The sequence below is a fragment of the Phocoena sinus genome, chromosome 1 (assembly GCF_008692025.1).
Source record: "Phocoena sinus isolate mPhoSin1 chromosome 1, mPhoSin1.pri, whole genome shotgun sequence".
Classification (NCBI taxonomy): Eukaryota; Metazoa; Chordata; class Mammalia; order Artiodactyla; family Phocoenidae; genus Phocoena; species Phocoena sinus.
This window is the reverse complement of record NC_045763.1, coordinates 132,858,523-132,884,847: the sequence shown is the minus strand read 5'-3', so window position 1 is coordinate 132,884,847 and position 26,325 is coordinate 132,858,523. Positions and strand designations below refer to the sequence as shown.

The window sequence follows — 26,325 nt, the reverse complement described above, 5'->3', positions numbered from 1 at the left end:
CTCAGATTTTCAGACAAGTCATTATAACCAGTAAGATGTCCTGATTCCCCAAGAAGGAGAGCCTCTTCAATCTCCTGTGGAGTTTACTTTGACTAGGGGGCTTCTCCACACACCACAGTTTACTCACAAGTGGAACTAATCATTGCCTTAAAACCTGTTTCACAATGTGAAGGTTCCGGATGCCTGAGGAGGCCTTCGCATGAACTGACAGGAAGTAAACTAAGAAAGAAATATAATCTCAGTGGACTTGTTTCTGGCCAAACTTTCAAGTTTTTCATTTGTAATAACAGAGTTATTCAACAGGCTTCAGGTAAGCTTAACCTAACACCAGATCCGGCTACAGTACAGTAGATGGCCCAGTTAATGGAACTTCCATATCTCTAGGAAATGGCTAAGGTAGACCCTTCATTTGGCAATGAATGGGCTAGCTAGTCTTCATTTAGCTCTTATTAAAGCTTAGTAATTAAGAAGCAAGTCGCAAGGATATATTGTACAGTACAGGGAATATAGCCAATATTTAATAATTATACATAAGAGTATAACCTTTTAAAAAATTAAGAAGCAAGTTCACAATTAAAGAAAAAAAACACAATTCTTCTCTACACTCCAGTCCTTTCCTTCCTCCACTCATACCCCTCTTTCCCTATACCATCCAACCCTCTTTATCCCCCTTGCCCTCCCACCCCACACCCCACCTGGTTTGGTTAATGATTTACTCATTCTCCAAGGCAGAATACTGCCTGCTCTGGAAAAATATGGCTTTCTCAGCCCACTCATCATTGGAATTTTTCCTTATTTCCCAACCTCTCCTGTGGCAACTGTCATGAAGCATGGGCACTCGGCTCTTTGTTCTTTTTAAATTGGGATTTGCATGCTGCTCTCCATGCCAACTGCAAAGAGAGAAGCTGCTTGGTCACCAAGCCAGCAGCCTGCCAGGGCTTCCAGCCATGGACACCACAGAATCAGCCCATTCTACTTTCCTGGGAGTCACATTACCCATAATCGCAGGCAGTTCTGGGCTTTATTCTTATTCTGAACTTCACGTCTTCTTTTGCTCAACCTCCTTATTTTTCTCCTTCCCTATCATCATCTACTCTATCAATGATTGTATAATGTGAAACTAGTAGACCATGGCCACATAGATAAAAGTAGTCTAATAAGGAATCTATGACTTCAAACCTCTCCCTCTGAGGCCCCAAATAGTTTTGAAACTTATGGAGTGAATTAGAGTATGGAATGAAATGAAGGCACTGAGACAGAGACTCATCCTCCGTTTGCTACCTAGTAGCTTGAGTAGTTAGGTGCAGTTGGGAAAATAACTAAGAAGCAGATGACCTCCCCTTGGGTTATCCAAGCAGACAATCACCTGGCTTTGCAACTTGAGACAAGCTTCCTCATCCAAAAAATAAAATAAAGCAAAATAAAATAAAATAAAATGGTTGAACTTAATAATCTCCAAGATCCAGCTATGACATTCCATGACTCTGAATCTGAGTAGGTTTACATGTCTTTTGGAATTTACCTCGGTTCCACCTCCTTAGGGATTAGCAGCAGCTGTTTGCAGAATCACCTTCTTTCACAAAAGCTCTTGAAAGAAGGAAATGGGGGTAGATTCATAAGTTTCCTTCATGTTTCAGCACATGAAGATGGACAAAAAAGGGCTATTATGGACAATCTCCACCTTCCCCCTACCTTTCTCTTACCTCCTACCTTGTCTTCTTCTCAAGAGACAACTGCCTCTTTCTTCATCATGAAGATCTAGGCTACCAGGACAAATCTTTCTCAAATCCCAGCCTGCACGCCAACAACTCGTATATTCACCCTCGCTGCCTTCCCTCCAGTCTCAGAGAAAGATGTGTCCTTTCTTCATTTCATGTCTGCAACTGTTGCCTGGGTTCTGAATCCCTTCCTTTCCTACCTCCACAGAAGGGCCAGTCTCTTGATTATACTTCTTCTTTAAAATTGTTTCAGTATAAAATTATTCCAACCATTCTCTAAAAGGTGGAAATTGAGGTCATAAAATTACCTTTTGCTTGTGCTTAGGAGCAGACCCAAGACTCATTATTTGGGAGAATATTAGATTTTTGCTAAGAGTGTTGCTGAGAACACTGTTCCTTGCACTATGCAGTTTTCTCTACATGTGGTCCCCTAGGAGAAATTTTGGTCCAGTATGATTACCTATGCTTGCTGTTCTCTTGAGAAGTTGTTTGTTTTCTTCGCATAAATAAAGTCAGTCATGGAGCTTAGCTCATCTCCCTCTTTGTATTGATTCTGGGAAGTTCATAGCTAAATCTGTAGTCTAACACTCTATTATGCACGCATTCATTCTGCGTACTGAATTCATCACTGACAATCTTTTCTTACCTGTTCTTATTTTCCCCTTTTCCCCCTTTCTTATCCATACATTTCTTACTTTAAGTTGCTGTATCATATTAAAATACAAGTTACCCCTTAAGTCCTGTCTGCAGTAAGGCAGGGTAAAACTAACCCCTAAACAAATGAAAAACATTTCTTCCAGAGACCTCTTATTTAGAAATATATACGCAAAATGTACAATGATTTCTCTTTCTGTAAAAATTGAGTCTAAATATATTCATAAGTAAAGAAAAACACTGAATAATAAGCCTTAGGAAAGGCTTATATTTGAATTTTAGTATTGGCCAAAATAAATTCTTGAAATAAGGTGATCCACTCAAATTAATTGCATAAAGATGCTATGGCAGCTCCCCAAGAACTCTAAAAACAGGACAGACCACTACTGCAAAGGCCATTTTCACTATGAGTCCTTTCCAAAACTACCTGAGATGGACTAGGCTACTAAGAAAAGGAAAAATGTGATTGTATCTATTTGCTGACCAAGGATCTGTGATAATGCAGGAAGGTCCTAGAATGACAGAATTAGGGATGCTGGTTTTTTCCATTATATTAAAATCTATGGGAAAGAAGTAGACCAAACTATTGAACAAAAGAGTTAGATAAGATTACAAAATGTATTTAACTGAAAGTATTACGCTCCACATGGAGTCAGTCTGAATAACTGTCCTTCTAATATTGGACTGTCAATGTCCCATGATGATGTCCCATTTTCATAGTTAATGGTTAAGTCGTTGAATAAATGGCAACTATTATTACAGTTACTACCCTAAATCTTTTTATACTATATGATAGTTGCCAATTCTCTGCTGACTTTGACCTCCTGCTTAATATATCCCCCTTCTGGCCTCTCCTGCCCAATTGAGCACTTCCAATTGGGAAGAGCTAAACATATAAATGATTCTTAGAATGATTACTCTGATACAACATACAGAGTTAATTTTTACAGTAAGGTGAAGGAAGACGAAAAGTAGAAAGACAAGTTGGTTAGTTACTATAGAGATTCAGGTTTAGGGGGGCCGAAGATGATTAGAGATGATAGTATTTGGCTATATTCTACTCAGTATTGCAATTATATTCATGTATGTCTCTTTCTCCCACCTGAACTCTTTGAATACAAGAATTATATCCCTAGAGCCTGCTACTGCATCTAAAGCATCAATAGTAGTCATTCAATAAACGTTTGTTGGAAACAATGAATTAATGAATGAGTGGATGAACAAACAGAATGAATAAGATGTAAAAGAGGCCGTTGTGACTTTTAAAAAATACCCTTTATGCTCATTCTTCAATCAAGCAGAGAGAAGTTAAAAATCCACACTTGAAAGGGAAAAGGGCCATTTTACCATCTTGCGCATCACCGCTCTCCTCACCAAACTTTGGATGTCCTCCAGGTTGCCGGTGTTCCTCATAAAACCTACCGCCCAGAACTAAGCCTAGGCTCCAGACAGAGCCTGATCAGGACTGATCAGATCAGAGAGGGAGCATCTCTTCCAGAGATCTGAACACTTTATCCCTTTTTAACAGAGCCCAAAATTGTTGGTATAATTTTAATGGCCACATCACACTTTTCCGTAATATGAAGCCTATGCTTGCGATTATTTTCACATTGATTGCTGTAAACACAACTATACATCAGCTTGGTTTATACAGTTTTTATATCCTAAAGTCTAAGTTCATCCCTGTAAATTTTCATGGCGTTGTGATGAGACCAGCATTCAATCTTTTTAAAATTTTACTTGAAATAATTTTGAATCCCTAACTCTGTCACAGTCCTAAGTGCTATGACACCCCTCTCCCAATTGTGCAGCACTCATTCAGCAGGCAATTATGAGTACCTACTGCATACTGAGCACAGATTGTAGACCTAGGCCTTCCTAAACCGTAAATCTTTCTGAAAGCATACTAGAGAGGAGATGCTCATTGTACTCAGCTTTGCATTCTTATACTCACACATGAAAGATGCTTAGGAGGGGAGATAGAGCACAGATTCCCTGTGGGTCAGGGTGAATAACGTCTCCTGCTTTCCATTTCACAATGACTCCTTATTACTATATAAGGCACGATCTTGCCCCTGTAAATTCCACACTGAGATGAATACCTCCTTCACATCTCTTTTTCAATCATATGCTCCACATCTCCTTCAGGATGTCCACCGTCTCTCCAAATTCACTGCTGAACGCAATGCCATGTCTCACCAAACACTTTTAGTTATGATGTATTTTCAGCTTACAAAGCATTTTCAACAAGTATTATCTCATTTGAACATCATCATATTCCTTTGAGGTAGTCAGAGCAGTTAGGCACTTCTCTGCATGTTCTTCATTAATATCATTCCACTGCTTAAGTCACTCTACTACTCAAGCTCTACCGCAGCTTCCCACCTCATTGAAACTAAAAGCCAAAATCCACACAATGGCCTGATAGGCCACGTGACCTGTACTCACCAACTAATCTCTGTTTAGCTCATTCTGCTCCAGCTCCTTGCTCCTCCTCTGCTGTGGATTCCACGTGGCTCACTCTCATACTTCCTTCATATATCTGCTCAAATGCCATCTTTTCAGGAAGACCTTCCATGGATACCCTTTATCTTGCTTCCACAGCCAGCACTACTCCGTCTCCCTCACTTTTCTGAATTTCTTTCCACAGCACTTATCACCATCTGGCATATCATGTATTCACTTGTTATTTGTTGATTGCCTGTCTCCTCACACTAGACTATAAGCTCCATGAGGGAAGGAAGTTTTTTTCTTTACCTCCTGCAGTGTCTAAAAGAGTGCCTGGCCTAGAATAGGTGCTCAAATAATATTTGTTGAATATCTATGAATATGAATGAACGTATGATTAAATTGTGTGACTAGGCTGGAGCTAGGACTAGAGTCCAGTTTTTCTCATTTTTAGTTTCCTAGTTCTTTTCACCATGCCACAATAATTTCCCTAATCATTTTCAACCTGTTGCCTTTTCCTGCCTAGACTACTATAAGAGCTTACAAAGTCATGTTCCTGCCTCCAGCCTCCCTGGTTCGTAACGCTGATTCTGCATGCTGCCTCCAGATTAGTTTTCTGGAGAGTTATTTCCATTTCTGGTATAAAGAGTTTAGAAGCCCTGATCATCCCTCTACTGGAAACTACTATAACTTCTTGATACAATACAAAAATAAATTTTAAATAGTTACGAAGCTGAAAGGAAATTAAAGGTTACCTCCAGAGCCCACATACAAAGTAAAAATAGGAATCCAGAAAAGTAAACATTCTCTGAAGCAGCTGGCTTCCCTGAAGGCTCTGCTTATTCCTGGTGCCCTTGACCTTCAGTTGGATGGCCTTGTGAGAATCTTAGATAGGAAACAAAATATCTTAGCCAAGATAGGGAGTTTTATGGAAGAGCTCCACATAAAGCCAGGACTCTGAAGATCTATTCCATAAATAAAACAGAACACCAAAAAAAAAAAAAATTTTTTTTTAAAGCTCTTCATCAAGGGGAACAGCAAGGAAACACATTCTGCAATCTTGGCCCAATAAATAAGGTAAATATCTCCCTTGGGAAATAACCACAAGTCATCACTCACAAGTTTTCACTCCAAATTCATAATACCCTATGGTTTAAAAAACCTTATGCCAATTATATATATTTAAAGTGGTTTCATGTTTCTAGTGCCCCAGGAAATTGGCATAAGTAAAAGAGTATATCTTCAATCCAGGCCTGAAAGACACTGGAGAGATAAAATTTCAAGGATCATGGGCTCCCAATCAAACATCACAAAGCACACATGAGGAAACAAGGCACCATGAGCAAGAACCAGAAAAGTTATTCTGTTAACAAATAACAGAATCAGACTAGCTGATATAAAATATAAAAGAGGTATGCTTAATATGTTTTGTTTTGTTTTGTTTTTTTTGCAGTACGTGGGCCTCTCACTGTTGTGGCCTCTCCCGTTGTGGAGCACAAGCTCCGGACGCGCAGGCTCAGCGGCCATGGCTCACGGGCCCAGCCGCTCCGCGGCATGTGGGATCTTCCCGGACCGGGGCACGAACCCGTGTCCCCTGCATTGGCAGGCGGACTCTCAACCACTGCGCCACCAGGGAAGCCCTTAATATGTTTTTTTAAATTAATTTTTATTGGAGTATAGTTGATTACAATGTTGTGTTAGTTTATGCTGTACAGCAAAGTGAATCAGTTATACATATACATATATCCACTTTTTTTTAGATTCTTTTCCCATATAGGTCATTACAGTAGAGTTCCCTATGCTATATAGTAGGTTCTTATTAGTTATCTAGCCTAATATGTTTTTAATTAAACTTTTTATTTTGAGATAATTGCTGATTCACATATAAGAACTATTACAGAGTAATAATGAATATCCTTTACATGGTTTCCCTCAATGGTAACATAATACAGTATCACAACTAGGATACTGACATTGATACAATCCACCAATCTTGTTCAGATTTCCCATTTTACTCATAATAATATGTATTGTTTTAGTTCCATGCAATTTTATCACATGTGTAGATTCATGTAGCCATCATCTTAAATTGTTTTTAAAAATAAAAAAGAATATCCAAAGTATGAATAAGTAACAGAAATTGATTTTTTAAATGACTAGGCAGATACAAAAAAAGAATTAAATAGAACTTATGGAGATGAAAAGTATACTAATAAAAATTAAAAATTTATTGGTGGGTTCTAAGAGCAAATTAGCCAAACCTGAATAGAGTCAACTGGGCAGTAAATCCAAAAATAGTTACTCAAAGTGCAACACAGAGAGGCAAAGATTAAAAAATTGAAGAGATATTAAGAGACATGAAGTAGAGAGTGGGAAGTGTAATATATATTTAATAGGAAATTCAGAAGGAAATAATAGAAAAATTAGAAAAAAGATATATTTGAAGAGATATGACAGAGTAAATACAAACAAATGACAATTAGATAGCTAATTTTTCAGTAGTATTAATGGAAACCAGGAGACTGTGGTATAATACCTTGATAAGAGAAACAAACAGCCAATCTAAAATTGTCTACCTAGAAAAGTTACTTTTTAAGAAGTTTGGTTACCAGGGGGGAAAGGAGGGAGGGACAAATTGGGAGATTGGGGTTGACATATACACACTACTAGATATAAAATAGATAACTAATAAGGTACCTACTGTATAGCACAGGGAACTCTACTCAATACTCTGTAATGACCTATATGGGAAAAGAATCTAAAAAAGAGTGAATATATGTATATGTATAACAGATTCACTTTTCTGTACAGCAGAAACTAATACAACATTGTAAATCAACTATACTCCAATAAAAATTTTAAAAACAAAAAAGAAGTTTGGTTAAATATAAAGACATTTTCATAGATATTAAAATTAAGAAAGCATATGACTAGCAAACATTTAATAAAGGAAATTCTAAAAAATGTCTTTCAGGGATAAGCCAAATGATCCCATAAGGAAGATTTAAAATTCAAGAGAGATGGTAGATATTAAAACAGATATATATTTAAAAAGATGTCTATGGATCGACTGATCAATCAATCAATACATAGATATCTCTACACACAGCCCACGGCTCCCAATTGTTTACCGTTCAAATCCCTTAGCCCAACAGCTAAGGCCTTTCCAATATAACTTTTCCAATTTTCTCTCTTTCTTACTTTTCTCTAGGAAATTTCCCTTCCTTTCATATTGTTGTTCTTATGGAGGCCTGAGTATGTTTGCACATGACATTTGTATTTGGGTCATATCTTTGTCCTTGCCTAATAAACTCTTTCCTGCTTTTTACTATTCATATTTTAAGGAATCCACATTTTATATAACGTCTTTCCTAAGTACTAAGCTCATAGTGATTTCCATTGTCTTTCCCTCATCCCTTGAGATATATATCCTCTGAAACAATCATTATATAATTAAAATAAACAAATATTTATCATGCACCCACTATGAGCTAAGTACTTTGCTAGGCATGTAAGACTTATTATACCTGACACACAATATAGAATGGTAGTTGGTAACACAGGATCTGTAGTCAGAGTTTAATCACTGTCCTGACACTGCAGGATGCTAATTAACTATCTCAGTCTCAGTTTTCTCGTACATAAAATGGAGATAAGCAAACTATCTGCTTCTTAGAACTATAGTGAGCATTAAATAAACTATTTTATTGTGTTTTATTGGTAAAATAGATAGATACATGGTAGATAGACACATATAGAGACATCACAGTACCATGTATACATATATGTTATATGGTGTGTGTATATATATATATATATATATATATATATAATCTTGCTATGAACTATGTAATTTACCTGGATTATCATGACATATTTGATTGAGATTTGAATTCTAAATCATAAAGTCCTAGGAATAAAACTGGCATTAAAATTCTGTGAGAATTACATTACTAGGAGTACCAAGGTTTAAGGTCTAAGAAATTATGTATGTCAGGAGTCTCCAAGAAGTAAAGATGAAAAGCCAGTTTGCTCTACCCAGAGTGTTGGCACCAGCCGAGAGATGTTGCCTTGGAACCCCGAGGAGCCCTCCCTGCCATCCTGTTCTTTTGGCCACAGTTGTTTAAATTCAAGGCTGGCCAGAAACCTATGATTTCTAGCCTGACGTGTAAAGATGAATTGGGCCAATACACATTAATTGTCTCCAGAATATGAACCAAGATTCTGCAAGAGACTGAGGCAATTAGCAATTGGATGTGAATCTTAAGAGAAGATTCAATGAGATAAAGCAGGAGCCACAGAAAGCTGAGTCTAGTTTTAAACTAAGGCTATTAGAGAATGGGAACTATGAGTAATATAGCAAATTGGGAACAAGATATGAACGGTGCAGGTGCACTAAGATGTAGAGAACCCTGCAGCCTTTGAGAGAAATGAAGTGTGAAACCTGCCTTAGTCCCTAGCAGCTTTCTAGCTCCACTTCCAGCCCATATGTAATTGTACAATAATTTTTTTTTTTTTTTTTTAGTTAACTTGAGTGAGTTTCTGTTCTCTACAACCACAAAAGCCTAACTAAAATGTTTGGTAAGAATATTGGCTAATCTGTGACATCACCTCAAAGAGGCCCTTCTCATTGAAGGGCCCTGTATCCACTTTGCGGGGTCTGCTCTTTCTCTCAATCACTGTCTCCCCAGCTAATGAGGATTCATCTTACTTCCCGGCTACTATATTTCTCTGATTATCAAAATTTGCTCCGTGTTTCATAGTTTCAGAGTCATCTGGGAGCTCAGCCACTCAAATAATGAGATAATGAGTAAAACGGTTTACAGCCTTTCCCTCCTCAGCTAACATATTCACACTTTCATGGGTATCTTTAGTTACTTTACTTAGTTCTGAATATGGCAATCCTACAACAGTAAGGGGGCCAGTAGGAAGGATTACTAGAGTGTAGATTCTGAATATCCTTCTTTCTTCAATACAGAGTAGCACATTCTGCCCTTCCCAAACCCTTGCCCAACACTGTCATTTCCCCCATGTCATTTATTTTCCATTCATATATATGTTAATTCATTTTTAAAATATCAATTGAGCACTCCCTATGTTACAAGAACTATGAACGAAGAGCCTAAAGTCTTGTACAAGAGACAGATAACAACGGGTAATTACAATACTGTATGGTAAATCTGTACTCAAGAAGGAGTGGGCAAACTTTTTCTGTAAAGGGCCAAATAGCAAATATTTTAGGTTTTGTGGGCCACACAGTTTCTATTCTAACTATACAACTCTACCACATGAAAGCAGCCACAGACAATATGTAAGTAAATGCATGTCACTGCATTCTAATTTACAAAAACAAGTGGTGAGGCAAATTTGGTCCACAGGCCATAGTCTGCCAATCACTATACTAGGGTAAGAACATTCCTTTATTCAACAATTATTTATTGAACGCTCTTAGTATTTGTTGTTCTAAGTGCTAGGGTAAAATAGTAACTCAAATATACAAAAACCCCCTCTCTAATGGAACTTACATCCTAGTGGAGAATATGGACGTTAAGCGAAAATTTTAAATACATAGCATGTCGGTGAGGAATTCCAAAAAGAGAAGTAAAACGGAGAAGAAACCATGAAGAGTCAGAGGAGTTGGGATTTTAGGTGAGGTCACCAGAGAAGCCTTCGCTAAGAAGGTGACTCTGAAAAAAGACTGGAAGGAAGAGGGAGCACTAGCCATGTAGGAATCTGGAGGATGCACATTCCAGCAGGATGAAAAGCCACTGAAACATTTACGCAGCAGGAATATGTCTGCCAAGCTAAGGGACAATGAGAAGGCCAGTGTGGCTGGAATGGAGTAAACAAGGGAGAGCATGGTGGGAGACGAGGCCCCAGAAATAACTGATGCCAGATTAGGTAGGGCCCTGTTGGTTATAGCAATACTATTGGCTTTGACTCTGAATGAGCGGGGAAGCTGCTGGAGAATTCCAGGCAGAGGAATCGCTTGGTCTGAAGTATACTCTAATAGGGTTACTCTGGCTGCTCTGTTAAAAAACAGACTGCAGGGTGGTGCAAGAGCAAAAGTGGGGAGAGCCTTAGGAGGCTATTGTAATAACATAGGTGAGAGACAATGGGATCAGAGCAGAGTGATGGCAGTAGGGAGATAAGAAGTGATACAAATGAGATAGATAATCCCTACTTGAGGACCAAGGAATGTTACCAGGAAAGAGGAAGTGACATTCTAACTGAACTTGAAGGATAAGTAGGAGTCAGCCAAGCCATCAGGCTAGGAAAATCCGGTCCACAGCCACAGACAGAGCTCCTGGTGAGAAGTGAGAGATGCACTGGGGTTCAGAAAATTAATGGGTCAACATCTTCCTCCAGGGGATGACGCTCTGATGAAACAAATCTTCAGAATAACCCATGATGCCCAGACTAACTACATGTTCCATATACTCCCCAACCTACTTCTCTGTGACTTTCATTCAGTCACTAAAGTAATATGCAAACAGTGTTCCTAGAGGGAAAAAAAGGAAAACATGTGTAAGTGTGCAGCTGTCTTTCAGATTTCCTAGGCTTAAATTCTAGGAAAAGATCCCTAAGTGAAATCCTCCGAGACAGACTGGCATCTGGCCAGGGTACCAAAGCCAGCACCCCAGCTCCTAGGAAAATACTCAAGTATCCTGAACAACTGAATGTGTTTGGAGACCAGGGTCTCTCCTAAAAATTTTCTAAGAGGAAATATTTTTAACCCAGACATACCACAGGGCTCTACTCACAAGTCTGCCTATTTGCCTAGAAAATAGCCATGAAAAGGAGAAAAACAACCTCTCCCCACTTACCTGGGGAGAAAAGTTCACTGAGCCAGCCAGGTGAACAGAAAAATTGTGGATTTCACTTACTCTATAGAACTGTATCTATTGAAACTACAGAGAAATTGGCCTGTAGAAAAACAACCAAGACACATTTCTATTTGTTAGTAAACTTTCTGAGCTTACCAGAAGGTATTCTTATATCTTCTCTCCTATTCCCTTTGCCAGATAAAATGAGAATGAGGTGAGACTTGTCTCTTTAGAGTTTGCACAGCCTGTGCATTTTACTGGAGGGATTTAGATGTTTTCTTGCTGTTCAGTTTTAAAGTTTCTTCTCCATTTCTTTTTTCTCTGCCTTCTTCTACCCCTTACACTTATTTTCCCCATGCCTGTTTCTTTTGGCTGCAGGGAACTTTGAATCCCAACTTCAAAAGAAACCTATAATGAAGCTGGGCTGATGTTTAACAGATCTGCCATTGCAGGGGCCCAGCCCAACCATTCCTTTGGCTCAACAGCCACAGAGGGTGGGTGAGCAAAGCAGAGCTAATCCAGAGCATCCAGGTCCGTGCAGCACCAATTTCTCCACCTGTTCCCTTGAATGTCACATGCAACTGCCCTCCTGTCCCATAGATACATATCCTATAGTGTATAACTGCAGACACCACTCTGTGCCATGTTTCTGCAGGGCACCTCCCAGCCCACCCTCTTGAGGTCCCTTTTAGAGGGAAGCAGACCATGCTCTAGCATTGCTATATACAGCAGTTCTGCTCTCAAACCCCCCACCATCAAAACTCAGGAAATGAGGCAGAGAAGAGACAGTGAGGCACTAAGACACAGAGACTTCAGCCCACCACAGGCATCAGAAAACAAATGCATGGCATTGCCTTGATCCCACTGTCTGCTTCACAGCATGGTGACACTAGGTGGTTAATGACTCTCACTTAAACTGTTCTCAGCCATTTGTTTGTTGTTGTTTTGGGGGGCAGGGGGGAGGGGGCTCACTGAGCAGCATGTGGGATCTTAGCTCCCAGACCAGGGATTGAACCCGGGCCTTTGGCAGTGAGAGCTCAGAGTCCTAACCACTGGACCACCAGGGAACTCCCCTCAGCCATTTGTTTTTATTTGGTGATTTTTCTCCACATGATAACAGAGTGATGAAATCTGACACACAGAAACCAAAGCAAAGAAGTAAACATAGTGCTCTAGATTTGGTTGGATACTAAGCTCAACTCTGATGTGAAAAGGAGAGAAGAGTAAGGGATGGAAAGTAGATTCAGCAGCAAAGAACCCTTCATCTCTGAGACATAATTTTAGAGAGAAAAACAACAGAAACAAGTCATGACCAAAAAGAAGCTGAAGCCTGCAAAGATTAGGAAAGCTGAGTTTCCCTTAGGGCATAGAGATTCCCTTGGCTTGGCTTCCTAGGATGCATCATAGGGAGTAGCCAATGACATTTGTGATTTTAAGAAAGTGGACTTTCAAGCCCTTCTTTCCCCCAGCAATTGTAGACCCTCTCTTAGGGCAGCTACTATGTAGAAACATACCTCTGGCGTATGTAGCCTTCCCTTTCCACAAGCCAAGTTCCTCTATCTTGGTAATTCTGTTCAACTGGCTGGGTAATATATCTATAATTCATATCTCCTTCTGACCAGCCCCAAGTCTGATAAATACTCTCCCTTTGATAGGCCCATCTGGGTTACAGATGTTTGGTGCTGTATTCCTCAGGCTCTCTCCTCCTGTCAGAGCTTTTGGGAGAGGAACTCCTTTGGGCTACATTTCTGGTTTCTTGCTGGGGGTGGGGGAAGAGGGAACATTGAGCAGGATTTGAGAAACAGGAAGGATTGTTCATAAAGCAATCACTGTACTTGCACGTTAGTAATCTATCTGTAGGTGTGTCCCCCACTTCCCAACCACCCCCTACTAAATGGTGAGCTCCTGAGTAGAGGGACTCTCTGCCTGGCACGCTCTGCTCCTCAAAAAATGTCTGGAAAAATTTGTTGGGAGTTGGGTCTCTTTAGAGTCACAAAATAAAGGAATTGTGAACTTGAGCACTGTGATTTAATTGTAATAATAGGGCTGCTAGATATGGGTAATTTAGTTCAGACACAACCACCAACTCTACCAAGTCACAGGCCCTCATAGAAATCCAGAGATCTACACCTCTATGAATCCAAAGTCCTTTCAAACAGTCTAAGCCATGGCACAGAAAAGCAGTCTATACTCTATGTTCTGCTTTTAGTGCCTCAGACTGGATTTCAACCCAGGTATTTAGATAAAATTACTAAATCCCTCCACTAAGGTATTAACACTTACTCTATGTATTCTTTATATTTGTCCCTTTTTTTAGCTTACTGTGTCTGCCACATCACAGGAACTTGATAAATAATTTTTTCAAAATATGGTTCTTGCCAATAAGAGTTATGAAAAACAGTCAATGTTTTTAATAATAAAAATTCAGCACAAGAAATACAAGGCAGAGAAGATGGAGTATGAATAAAAGGTCTGTACATGAAATAAGTATAAGGGAATTGGGAAAAAGAAAACTTATCCTTTCCACTACAGTCTGCCTTCAGATTTCTCCCTCTAAAAGAGGAAATTCATAGATAAATATCCTTTTTTAAATCATAAGAATAGAGATATGAAAGTGTGTTTCCTATTGTGAATAAGCACTAGACATCTGAGAAAATCCACCAGCATGAAAGACAGATAAGAATTAAGAGAAAAAAAAAAGGAAAAATAAAAGTTGACTATAGATGAATCAGATATAGTAAAAGTTGACTATAGATGAATCAGATATAGAAAAAATTCAGAATTCATCTTATTTTTAGCCTCAAAAACAGGTGCATCCTTAAAATAAAAACAGACTAATATAGAAAATCAAAGAGTAAAGTCTTAAATATATGATTGCTAAAATTAAAAAAAATTCAATAGAAGAGTTGGAAGATAAACTCAAGGAAATCTCCAAAATATAGAACAAAATAACAAAGAGATAGAAGTGAGAAAAAAGACAGAGAATAAGTTCAGGAAATAAATCCTCAGGCATTTCAGAGAGGAAAAAGAGATCAGAGAATTAAGAAATATCAAAGTAATAACTTCAGAAAATTTGCCAGAGGTAAGGGGCATGTGTCCAAATTGAAAGGACCACTGAATATCAACAAAAGAAGAATAAAAGGCCAACACTTAAAAAGAAATTATCATAAAATCCCTAAAGTAACAAGGTTAAAATTCAAAAACAATTTTTAATAGGAAAAAAATTCACCTCTAAAACACAGAGGCAACTAATGAATCTCTTCAAAAATTTAAGAGAAAATGTTTTCCAACCCAAAATTTTACACCAGGACAAACTATCAGTTTGGGGTAAAGGCAAAATAAAAACATTTTGAGAAATGCTTTTCTGAAAAAGTTACCTAAAACATCCTTTCTTAGAAAGTTACTTAAGGATGTTTTCCAGTAAAATGAGGTTGTAAATTAAGAGAGGTTCATAAAATTCAGGACATAGTGACTCCAATTCCCCCTCACAAAAGCAGTGAAGAGAAATTCCAGGATGACAACTGCAAAGCAGAACTAAAGATAACTGGTCAAGTCAGAAGAGGAGAGAAAAAAATGGAATAAACTTGAAAGGAGAGTTCCAGAGGAGTGTTAAAAAAAAAAAAAAAAAGACACATTCTATAGATTAGCTAATATGATAAAGCATTTGAAAATGATTGAAGATATCAAAAAAAGAAGGAAGGAAGGAAGATAAAAGAAGGGAGGGAGGGAGGGAGGGAGGAAATAGAGACTCAAGGGGGAGGGTGTATGTGTATGGGAGAGTGGGGGAGCTATGCCAGAAAGGAAATATAGTAAAAGAATAAAACTCTGTTCTGCAACCAAAAGAAAAATATTCTATAGTCATAATGTTGTAAATACATATATGTGACTCAACCAAAAATAGTAAAATTACTATATTAGAAAAATGCAGAGGAGAGGGAGGAGACAAAGTAAAAGTCTCATCTTTGTAGTAAGAGCAAGTTATGCATAATGTTTAAAATTGATGAATCAGTCCTAATCACCGGTGGTTCAGTGGTTAGGATTCCACACTTTCACTGCTGAGGATGTGGGTTTGATCCCTGGTCAGGGAATTAAGATCCTGCAAGCCAAATGGCATGGCCCCCTCCAAATAATAATAATTAAAAAAAAAAAATAAAATTGATGAATCAAGTGATATAAATATAATATCTGGATATATGTACATGGAGGTTATTACCAAAAGAGGCAAGTAAAATAATTAAATATGGGAGAAAGGCTAGAGAGTGGAGAAGGATGAGGAAGAGTTAGGCAGGGGATTGTCATTCTTCCTTTTGGTACAATTTGATATTTTAACCAGGAGCATTTATTTTTTATTTAAATGTTTTTAACTATCAAAAAAGTATGACTAGTTCCTTTTATTCCACAAAGTGAGTTTTGCATGTAGGGGTAAGAAAGTTTGAAACGTGTCTGGGTCTACAGATAGAAAAGGATAAGTTACCATGGCAACTCTGAAGTGGTAAGGGGAATAAGTTATAAACACCCGGATGAGGGCAGTGGCAGTAAGTATTTGGAGACACAAGGGGCCACTCTAAGAAGAGTGATGCCTGGGTACCTTGAAAGACAGCTCACTCAGTCAAGGCAGTGGGTGGTTGTAATGAGCTAGTAGACAAATGAGAACAAGCCAGATTTCCCTGGAGAGTTCTCTGGAGATCCTAAGAGTTGGCAAACGTTGTTAGTGAGGTTTAGCTTCTGCTTAAGGTTATCAAAATCTAAAAACCAAACCCAAACAGAATCTTTCTTATGCAAATATTTCTGGTAATGTGATCAGTTCCCTGGGTATTATTATGTAAACAAAGGCTTCCCATCTGTCAGTTCTAATAATGATAATAACTAACGTTAGTTTAGAACTGTTTCTGTACTTTGAAAACTTTAGAGTTACCAAGCACTTTCCTGTACCTTATTTCATTTGTTTCACAAAAATAACCCAAAGATATAGGTAATGCAAAGTATTACTGCAATCACCCTCATTTTACAGACAAGACATCTGGGTTTACAAAAGCGACTTGCGCAACTTACACAGCTGGTTAAGTAGCAAGGACTCTGGAACTCAACTCTGTCCCCTGATTGCAAATCTTACACTCGATCCTTGATGTCAGACACCTGAGCTACAGGTGAACCTATTCATTGGTGCTAACTGCCCATGCACAGGGGCACCAAGAGGACTGACCACACGCAAGACCATGAATTACCACACAAATCATGGCCAAAACCCACAAAGGCAGCCATCCAGGTGTTGGGTGGAAGCTGAGATCTAGTCCTCCCACCTCCCACCAACACTACACCCTACCTCAGGTGTGGGCCTTTTTATAATTCGTACAAAGGTACCAGTTATAAATGGGGAACCCTTTCCCACATCCACAAATTACTAAGTTTACCACCCACCTCTCTCCTTTCTTACCTCCCTCTAACATTCCCCAACTCCTGCATCAACCATCAAATGGAAATCCTCCTATTGGCTTCTGTCTCACAACAGATGACACATCAGATCCATTTATTCATTAAAATAAACATGAAATAAGCAACTACGTCTCAGCCGCTGTTCTAGGCACTGGGAATGTAACAAGTGTTCTGGTCACATAGAGCTCATATTCCAAGCCAGGAAAAGACAAATAAACAAATACCCAAGAAAAACATCAGAAGTGATGTGTTATAGAGAGAATTTAAATTAGTTGACATAATAGCGATTGACTAGTCAACTTGGGAGATCAGGAAAGGCCTCTCCAGGAGGTGACATTTAAGTAGATTTTGGAATGACAAGAGAAAACTCACCAAGGGAAGACCAAGGAAAAGAGGATTCCAAGAAGATGAAACAGATAGTGCAAAGCCCTGGGGCAGGAACAAGTTTGATCTGTTCAGTGGAACAGAACAGTCACAGTGAGGCTGTGCAGTGTGGGTGGGGAGAGCAGGGGAGGAAGCTAGAGAGGAAGGCAGGGGTCAGGTTGTGATGTAGGAGACAGGAGGGGAGTTTGGATTTTATTCTAAGAACAGTGGGAAAAAAACTAAGAAGGGGAGTGACAGGATCTAATTTACCTTTTACATAGGATCTTTCCAGATGCCGTGTGGAGAATGGAATTTAATGGGGCAAAAGAGGAAGCCTCCAGTCATCTAAAGGAGACTTGTGGTTAGACGTAGAATGTCTTATGTTCATAAAGCTGCTGAACTGCTCGAACTGCTTCACACATGGGCCTCCTCATGAATTCCTGTTACTTTGCTGGAAACCTAAGACTATAAAAGGAATGCTCACGTATAACTGGTGCTGATTGGTTTCTATTGACATATACCTTGTTTGCTGTCTGTGAAGATGCCCTGGCTTCCTCTGATAGACGAAGTTGTTCAGCCTTCCTGTGTCTTAAGCACCTGGTGCGTGTGCATTTCGCACCACGTACACAGCTGTCTGCTCCATAGAAAGTGAGCTGTGAGGGCTGTGTCTCGTCTTAACCATCTCTGTGTTCCTAATCACCCAACACAACACCTGGTACTTCATGGAAGTTCAATAATATCTGGTGGAGTAGATGAATGTTTTATTTGGGGGCTGTGTGAACACTCTTTTGTCTCCAGAAGCCAGAAGGATAAAACGATGTTAGGAATGTACCCTACAAGCCAGATACCCCAAGCCCCAGTCCCTTACCTCCTAGGCGAGTCAGGGTCGAAGCAGGTCTTGTGCACGTCAGCCCCCTCCGGGTCACAGCAGTCACCATCATCAAAGTCGTTCAGCATGTTGTTGCACTCCACGTGGCAGATCCCATCCCTGCGATTCCAGGAGTAGCACCGGCCCTGCAGGCGGCAGTCGCCCCCGTCGTAGCCTGTGAGTGGGTGCTCACACTCAGGGTCACAGTGGTCATTGCCAATCTTGCTGGGCTCACAGTTCACGAGCACAACACGGTGGCGCAGGGTGGAGTTGTGGACCTGCTGGATGTTCAGCTGCCAGCTGATGTTGTAGCGGCTGAAGGCTTCATTGAGCACTTCATGCTGCCGACTGATCTGCTCCTCACTTACGGTGGGGTTCAGGCCCTCGTCGTCGCAGATGTTTACTACCTGGTAGCGGATCACCTTCTCTCCCCGAAGGGGCCAGTGCCAGCTGTACTGGGAAATCAGTTCCACGTTGTCACAGGCTGTTTGCCCACAGAGCGGGGGCTGCAAAGGTGACAGAATCTCAGGCTCCGGCTCAAAGCCCTGGAGAACCTCAAGCCGTGGGTACTTCCCGTCTCTAAAGGGGGCCCACTGTTCTTCCAGGGGCTCAAAACTGGCTGTCAGTAGCAGGGTGGTCAAATCCTCCACCTCGCTTGGCTGCTCAGGACTGTGCTGGAGGTGGCTTTGTGCGAGGGCCGTCGACCAGAAGACCAGTGTGCCCAGGTGTCCACGGAAGTGGTGCCCGTCCTCGGAGCTATCCCCACCCAGGAACAAAGAGCGACAAGATGCCATGAAGGGACTGTTCAGGGGACCGGACTGATCTGGACTACTAGCCACCTGAGTGCCATCGACATACAGGGCCATGCGCTGTCCATCGTAAGTGGCTGCCACGTGCGTCCACTTGCCTGGTTGATAGCGACCGTGACCCATCACAATGGTGGCTTTCTTCACGTGGTCAGTGCGAAGAGAGAAGAAGAAGCGAGCATCTCGCCTTCCCACATCCTTCCCTGAGCGGATCCCCAGGGCCCAGCCCTTGTCACTGATAGTGTGGGAGCAGTTATCAAACACACCTGGGAAAGAAGGAAGAGTCGAGGGGAGAAATACCAGATACAAAGGGGATGGAGAAAGGGAGAAGAAAACCCATATAAATAGCAAGAATGTAGGTTTTTCATGGGAAAAAAATAAGTGATACAGATTCTCCACCTAAGCTGCCTGTCCAGTACCCCGTATCAGGCTGGCAACATCTTTCCCCAAAAGGAACTTAACTTGAGATTTCATCCAATTTAAAGCATTCTGGTGTTTTTAAATAACTAAAGTGGAAGTTGTAAGGGGATGTCTAATGCAAGTGAAAACCATCCTCACCACTCTGTCACAAACGTTCCTCAGGGTGACTCTGTGTCCATGACTTCCCACTCTTTCCACTTCCTCAGAAGTCATGAGTGCCTTCATGGTTTTTACAAAAGTTAGTAATCTCCTACCCCTTCAAAAGGTCATTTTTCTCTATTGAATATTGAAATGATGATTCTTGCGGGGAAAATAAGGAGAAGACTGTAACATCCCAGACATGTTATTCCCTCTAGTGCCCAAGGGCAAGGATACCCATCATAGTGAACAGTTGTTCCCCAGAGTAAGCAAAATGACATTGCCCCACGGTCCTAGACTAAATAAACCTAGTCAAATTATAAGAATGATTGTTTTATAACCAATAACGCCCACCAGAGTACAGAAGTGGAACTTTCCCAGGTAAACGAAGCTCCTCACCACATGCTACCTTACTTACCACTTTGCTCATAGGAGGCCCAGCACTATTAAGTCCCATAAACAAAGGAAGGAATTCCTGTAGATAACTATGTCACTAACAAGTTGGCAGCAGGAAGAAGTAATCAGATGTAACAGGACCACAGATGAAATAGGAAGACTGAAGGCAATTTGGAGGCCTTGAACGTTCCCAGCAATCCATCTGCAGTTATGAACCCACCAGCCTCCTGGTCCCTCTTATACTATAGGCAGGGTCTCAACAGCAGCTTTCAATTGTAATTTACATAGAGGCAGTACATTCACACAGGAAATGCTTAGTAAATACTGCTTTAACTAATGAATGAATGTTAGAAAAGTCGGCTGGCCTTTAGATAGATACCTGAGGCTAAAACCAAGAGTTATTCTTCCCCAGCCTCCCCCAGCCAACAGTTTTACTTATTTACCTGAGCTCCTATATAATCCACTCAAAGAGTACCACTCTATGGACAGTTTGGATTTTAAAGCCATGAGTCCTCCCATTCTAATTGCAGGCAAGTGTCTTAAAAGTAGCTATGTTCTTCATAAATGATAGATTATCTTCTCTTCTGTTTCTAACATAAATCAATAACTTGTGATTTAAAAAATAAAATGTTCTTTTTAACAAAAGCAACTCGTCCCCAATCTAGCAATTCTAACAATTAGACTTCCAAGTACTGGTGATGACTAGGTATAATACAATGGTGATGTTCTAGTATTGTTTGGAGTTTTTTGTTTATTTTTACATTGAGGTCTGTATGGTAAAGGAATGTAACAATTACTGCTTTACCAATTCTTGTACTGGGTAGATTTTCAAAAAAGCAGACAAACCTAGTGAGATCAGTAGTAAGTTTCCTGCTTCATAGTTTCTCCTTGGTTCACTTATTTTCATAAGTACATTTAGCCTTAATTATGTCCATCCACTAACCTGTGAAGAAATGTGCTGCAATATTTAATATCAGAACCATGGAGTTACTAACTTCTCAACTAGTAAATATCAGCTGGTTTTTTAAAAAAAATAATTAATTAATTAATTTTTGGCTGTGTTGGGTCTTCATTTCTGTGCGAGGGCTTTCTCTAGTTGTGGCAAGCGGGGGCCACTCTTCATCGCGGTGCACGGGCCTCTCACTATCGCGGCCTCTCTCGTTGCGAAGCACAGGCTCCAGACGCACAGGCTCAGTAGTTGTGGCTCACGGGCCTAGTTGCTCCGCGGCATGTGGGATCTTCCCAGACCAGTGCTTGAACCCGTGTCCCCTGCATTAGCAGGCAGATTCTCAACCACTGCGCCACCAGGGAAGCCCAATCAGCTGGTTTTTAAGAGGAAGAATTGAGGAGGAGGCTATTTCATATTTGTTGCATATACAGGTGTATATGAGTTGTGGTATAAATTATTAGGCTTGACTTATAAATTACTAGATAATTAGCTTGTTACCTGCCAGCATCTAACTGCAATTTTGAACACATTAACTTATTGTCCTTAGAACTTCTAGTAGCAACAAAATAATTGTTTCTACTTACTTAGCTCATAGGAAGCTATTAAAATTATAGTGTGTCTAAAATGTTATTTCTAACTTCTTGAGGTACTACACAGAAGATGGAATTTTCTTTTCATACTAGTATAGTTCTGATTAATCTAAATTTTAGTAATTATATTAGAAAGGATTTATTGGCCAAGAGCATTAAAATAGTCAATTTTAGTTGGGAGTTGTAGAAAGTATATAGAAGTATTACTTTTTGAATGATTATGAAAGTAATGATTATTTACTCTCTAATTTAATAAGATGTCACAGCAGCATATGTGAAACCTCACTAGGTACCTAGATAACTGCATTCTATTTGCTGTATTACCACTGCTCATACTTCATCTATAGGAAGAGAGTAAATAATTGTTGAAGCACTGCCCTGCACTCATTCCAGAGAAGGAAAAAAAAAAACCATATTTAACAAATAGAATTTTCCAACCCGATTACTGTGGACTGAACATTTATGTCTTCCCAAAATTCATTTGGGAATGATATTTGGAGATAGGGCCTTCAGGAGGTGATTAGGTTATGCAGGTGGTGCCCTCATGATGGGATTAGTGTCCTTTTAAGAAGAAAGCTAGCTTCTCTTTCTGCTCGCCACCATGTGAGGATACAAGACAGACAGCCATCTGCCAACCAAGAAAAGGGTTCTCTCCAGACACCAGATCTGCTGGTGCCTTTATCTTTCCTAGCCTCCAGAACAGTGAGAAATAAATTTCTTCTATTTAAGACACCCAGTCTGTTGTATATTTGTTATAGCAAACCAAACAAACTAAGAAACCAATGTCATCAACACTAGCCGTGGATCAGAATCACAAGTGGAACTTTCACAAATACAGATTCTTGTGAAACCATGTTGAGAGCTGCTGTTATTCTATATTTTAAAAACAAATCAAGGGCTTTCCTGGTGGCACAGTGGTTAAGAATCCACCTGCCAATGCAGAGGACCTGGGTTCGAGCCCTGGTCTGGGAAGATCCCACATGCCACGGAGCAACTAAGCCCATGCGCCACAACTACTGAGTCTGCGCTCTAGAGCCCACGAGCCACAACTATGGAGCCTGCATGCCACATCTACTGAAGCCCACGTGCCTAGGGCCCATGCTCCACAATATGAGAAACCACTGCAATGAGAACCCTGCGCACGGCAACGAAGAGTAGCCCCTGCTCTCCACAACTAGAGAAAGCCTGCATGCAGCAATGAAGACCCAACGCAGCCAAAAATAAAATAAATAAATTTTAAAAGACAAAAAAACAAACAAAACAAATCAAGCTTCTGACTGCTGTTCAGTGGATGGAAATGCAGAAGACAGAAGTCGGGAATCTTAATTTTTCCAACCAGTGGAAAGAATTAGAAAAATTGTTATCAATAGGTTGTCAGACATGAAAGTGGAAATCGCATCTGAAATTCTTTTAAACCATTTGTTTTAAACCATTTGTTTAAAGATCACATCAGATAGAGCATTTTAGGTCTGTCTGAGGTCTCTACGTAACCATACGTTCTTGCTCATTAATTCAGAAAACTAGTGGAATGAAAGGCAGTTAAAAGAAACAGGAGCCTGTTATGAATAAGTGCACAGATATGATGGTGTTAGAGAATATGATTAATGGATTGTCTAGGATTCATTATTAATTGGGGCTTTTTATTATCTATAATACAACTCACATTTAAGACTACTGAAATGGAAATAAGTGTCCCCTGCTCCCGCTAAAAGATCTATTATTCCAAGAGGGGAAATTGTGGCATTGAAGCATAGTATGCTTACATCTCCCTGAGAATCACTGCCAGCCACCCCAACCTCTTTCATGACATCATGAGTGTGTCCTTGTGGGGATTTTCAAAATTTACAAGGACAGAGTAAATAAATGTTTCTACCCCCTGCATCTTCTATATTCTTATAGTCTGTACTGGTTAAAATCTGTTCCTCCAATCTGTAGGGTATTGAATGGAAAATTATCTGATTCTCTTCTCCCTTGAGACTGAATAAACCAGACTGCAGTTAAACTAGAATTGCAGTCTGTGCTCAGACAAACACAGACTTAGCCCCAACACTGAACCCGTAACCTGGAAGCTCTCTGCTTCACCCCTAGCTGGGGGGAAGAGGATCATGCTTGGCCACTTGAAGTGCTGTCACCCCACTAAGCCTTGAAGGGTTCACATTTCATCTCACTGTCTTGCTCTTCTTAGAAAAAGAAATTCCACTTGGAATTAGTCATTTCAGTTCCTCAAATATTTGCTGAACATCTCATTCATGCCAGATGTACACACTCTTCTCAGCTTTGGAAGAAAAGGTAGTCTTTGCACTTGAGGAGTTATAGTCTCATGGGAGAACAGGCAACATAGGAAGTAATTTTAATATAATATCAGAACTAACATCAAGAAATACATAGGTGAGGGCTTCCCTGGTGGCGCAGTGGTTGAGAGTCCGCCTGCCGATGCAGGGGACACGGGTTCGTGCCCCGGTCTGGGAGGATCCCACATGCCGCAGAGCGGCTGGGCCTGTGAGCCATGGCTGCTGAGCCTGTGCATCCGGAGCCTGTGCTCCGCGACGGGAGAGGCCACAACGGTGAGAGGCCCGTGTACCGCAAAAAAACAAACAAAAACAAACAACAAAAAAACACTAACAAACCAAAAAAAAGAAATACATAGGTGAGTGAAAACAAAACCTAATCACAACCCATAGTTCAGAGATGATTTCCTGAGGGGATGAGACCCAAACCTACTCTTGAAGAGTGTGTAAGAATTGGTCAGGCTAAAGAATTACAAATCATTCCACACAGTGGCAGGATGGAGAGCACCAGAGGTGAAACATGTCAAGGTAGGTCTTGTATAACACAGTAAGGGGCTTGGACTGTGTAAGTTAGGGAATACCTTGAGGCTTTCCTACTGCTGCCAAATGCCTCTGATATCCTAAGAACACACAGATGAACTCTAGCATGAAACACCATGTGGTTGACCTTGCCTCACACACTAGCTCCAACTGCAATTAAGAAATTTTTCAAAGCTTACAGATGGACAACTGTGGCATAAGATATACATGAACACCACAAGAGTTCCACGTAGTTAGTTCACCCATGCACTTGTTGGATAGATATTTATGCAGCAATGCTAGTCGCTGATCTCAGTACTTGGCGCTTGGGATTTCTGTAATAATCATACGGTTATTTGACATCATCAGGAGTTCAGTATAGTCAAGAAAATAAACCTTAAATAAACAACTACAATGAAATATGCTGACAGTTGGAAGTATAAATAGCTATGTGAACAGCAAAAAAAACCACAAAAAAACAAACCTTTACTAAACCATGGACATAATAAGGCAAAAATTCTCCCTGAAGTTACTAAATGTCAACTTTCCAGCACTAGACTACCTTCTTAATAACTTAGTTCCAATCAAATCTGCCCATGAAACTAAGGTCACCTTGATTACTAATCAGAGTGTCTGGGAAGGTTAGGGCGACCCAAAGCCAAAGAATTTCAAGAGGTAAGTTCAGGCATTCCCAGATCAAAGGTCCTGCCATTTCACCCAGAAACATTTACTGTAATATTTCATAGAACCTGCATTTATATAAAATATCCACTTTAGCTGAATCTTCTTAACTGTGATGTAGTATTCTTTTGGTTAATATTTTTTTCCTTCACTTCTTATCATGTAATGATATCTCCCATTTATACAGTACTTAAGCTTTCCAAAGCAATCTGCTGTAACTATCATTTAAATGGTAAAGCCATCCTGTGAGCTAGGCAGATGAGTATCCTCACCAGCCTTATTATATAGATGAGGACACTGAGGTTCTGAGAGGGCAGGTGTCAGTCTGGGTACGTAGAGTACACTAGAGCCAACGTGTCATGATTCTGAGCCTAGAACAGTTTTCTATGCTGGGGAAGACCATAGTGCATGGTGGTTACAAGCATGAGTCAGCCAGAAGCTACAGTCTCCAGTCTACCACTTAACATGCTGTGTGACCTCAGAAAAATTACATCATCTTGCTGAACCTCACTTTACTCACTTGCAAATTGTACCTGTAAAATAAAAATCTGTCCACCACTGGTCTTCTCTTCAGCATCCCTCAACCACAAGCTGAGATCACAGACCTACCTCATGACATTGTTATGAGAATTAAAGAACACATGTGAAGGATCTCAGCACAGTGCCTAACTCATACAAAGTGATTAATAAGCATTACCTGTGATGACTAGAAGGAATTTGATGATGAACTATCAAAGGGAAGAACAAATTGGATACAAAATCAGTGTTATGCAGATGAATGTTTAACAACTGGTTCTCTGAAGGGATAAAACCAAACAAACAAACACTGATTGTTGGCATTTGCTAATTTCTGTGGTGTAAATATTCCAACAATGGCCAATTTTAATTTACTGATGTCCCTGAACATGGAGTTGGGAAGAGACGTGTACAATTGGCTCTGGTGAGCTAGTCTGAGCCAGTTCCACCACTAGAAAGACTCAAAAGGAAAGCAGATACAAGCCACCACGTGTCTCCTTCACCCCCTGACTATTAAAGTAGATGTGGCTGCTTTGCTGGTCATCTGATTTTTTAAAATTAAAAAGGGGTAAGTGTGGCTTTGAGACTTACTATAAAGCTACAGTAATCAAGATATTGTGGTATTGGTGAAAGAGTAGACAAATAGATCAATGGAACAGAATAGAGAGCCCATAAATATAATCAATTTATCTTTGGCCAGGAGCAAAAGAA

At 40.1% G+C, this 26,325-nt stretch overlaps 1 protein-coding gene across 1 annotated transcript in view; it reads right to left on the bottom strand.

Annotated features, from left to right (window-relative positions):
* Nucleotides 1–26,325, bottom strand: part of PAPPA2 (pappalysin 2) — a 282,314-nt gene that overhangs the window by 226,925 nt on the left and 29,064 nt on the right. Inside the window, exon 2 of the mRNA XM_032611278.1 lies at nucleotides 18,312–19,383. Coding sequence (XP_032467169.1) covers nucleotides 18,312–19,383 — 1,072 coding nt within the window. The remainder of the gene's footprint in view (nucleotides 1–18,311; nucleotides 19,384–26,325) is intronic.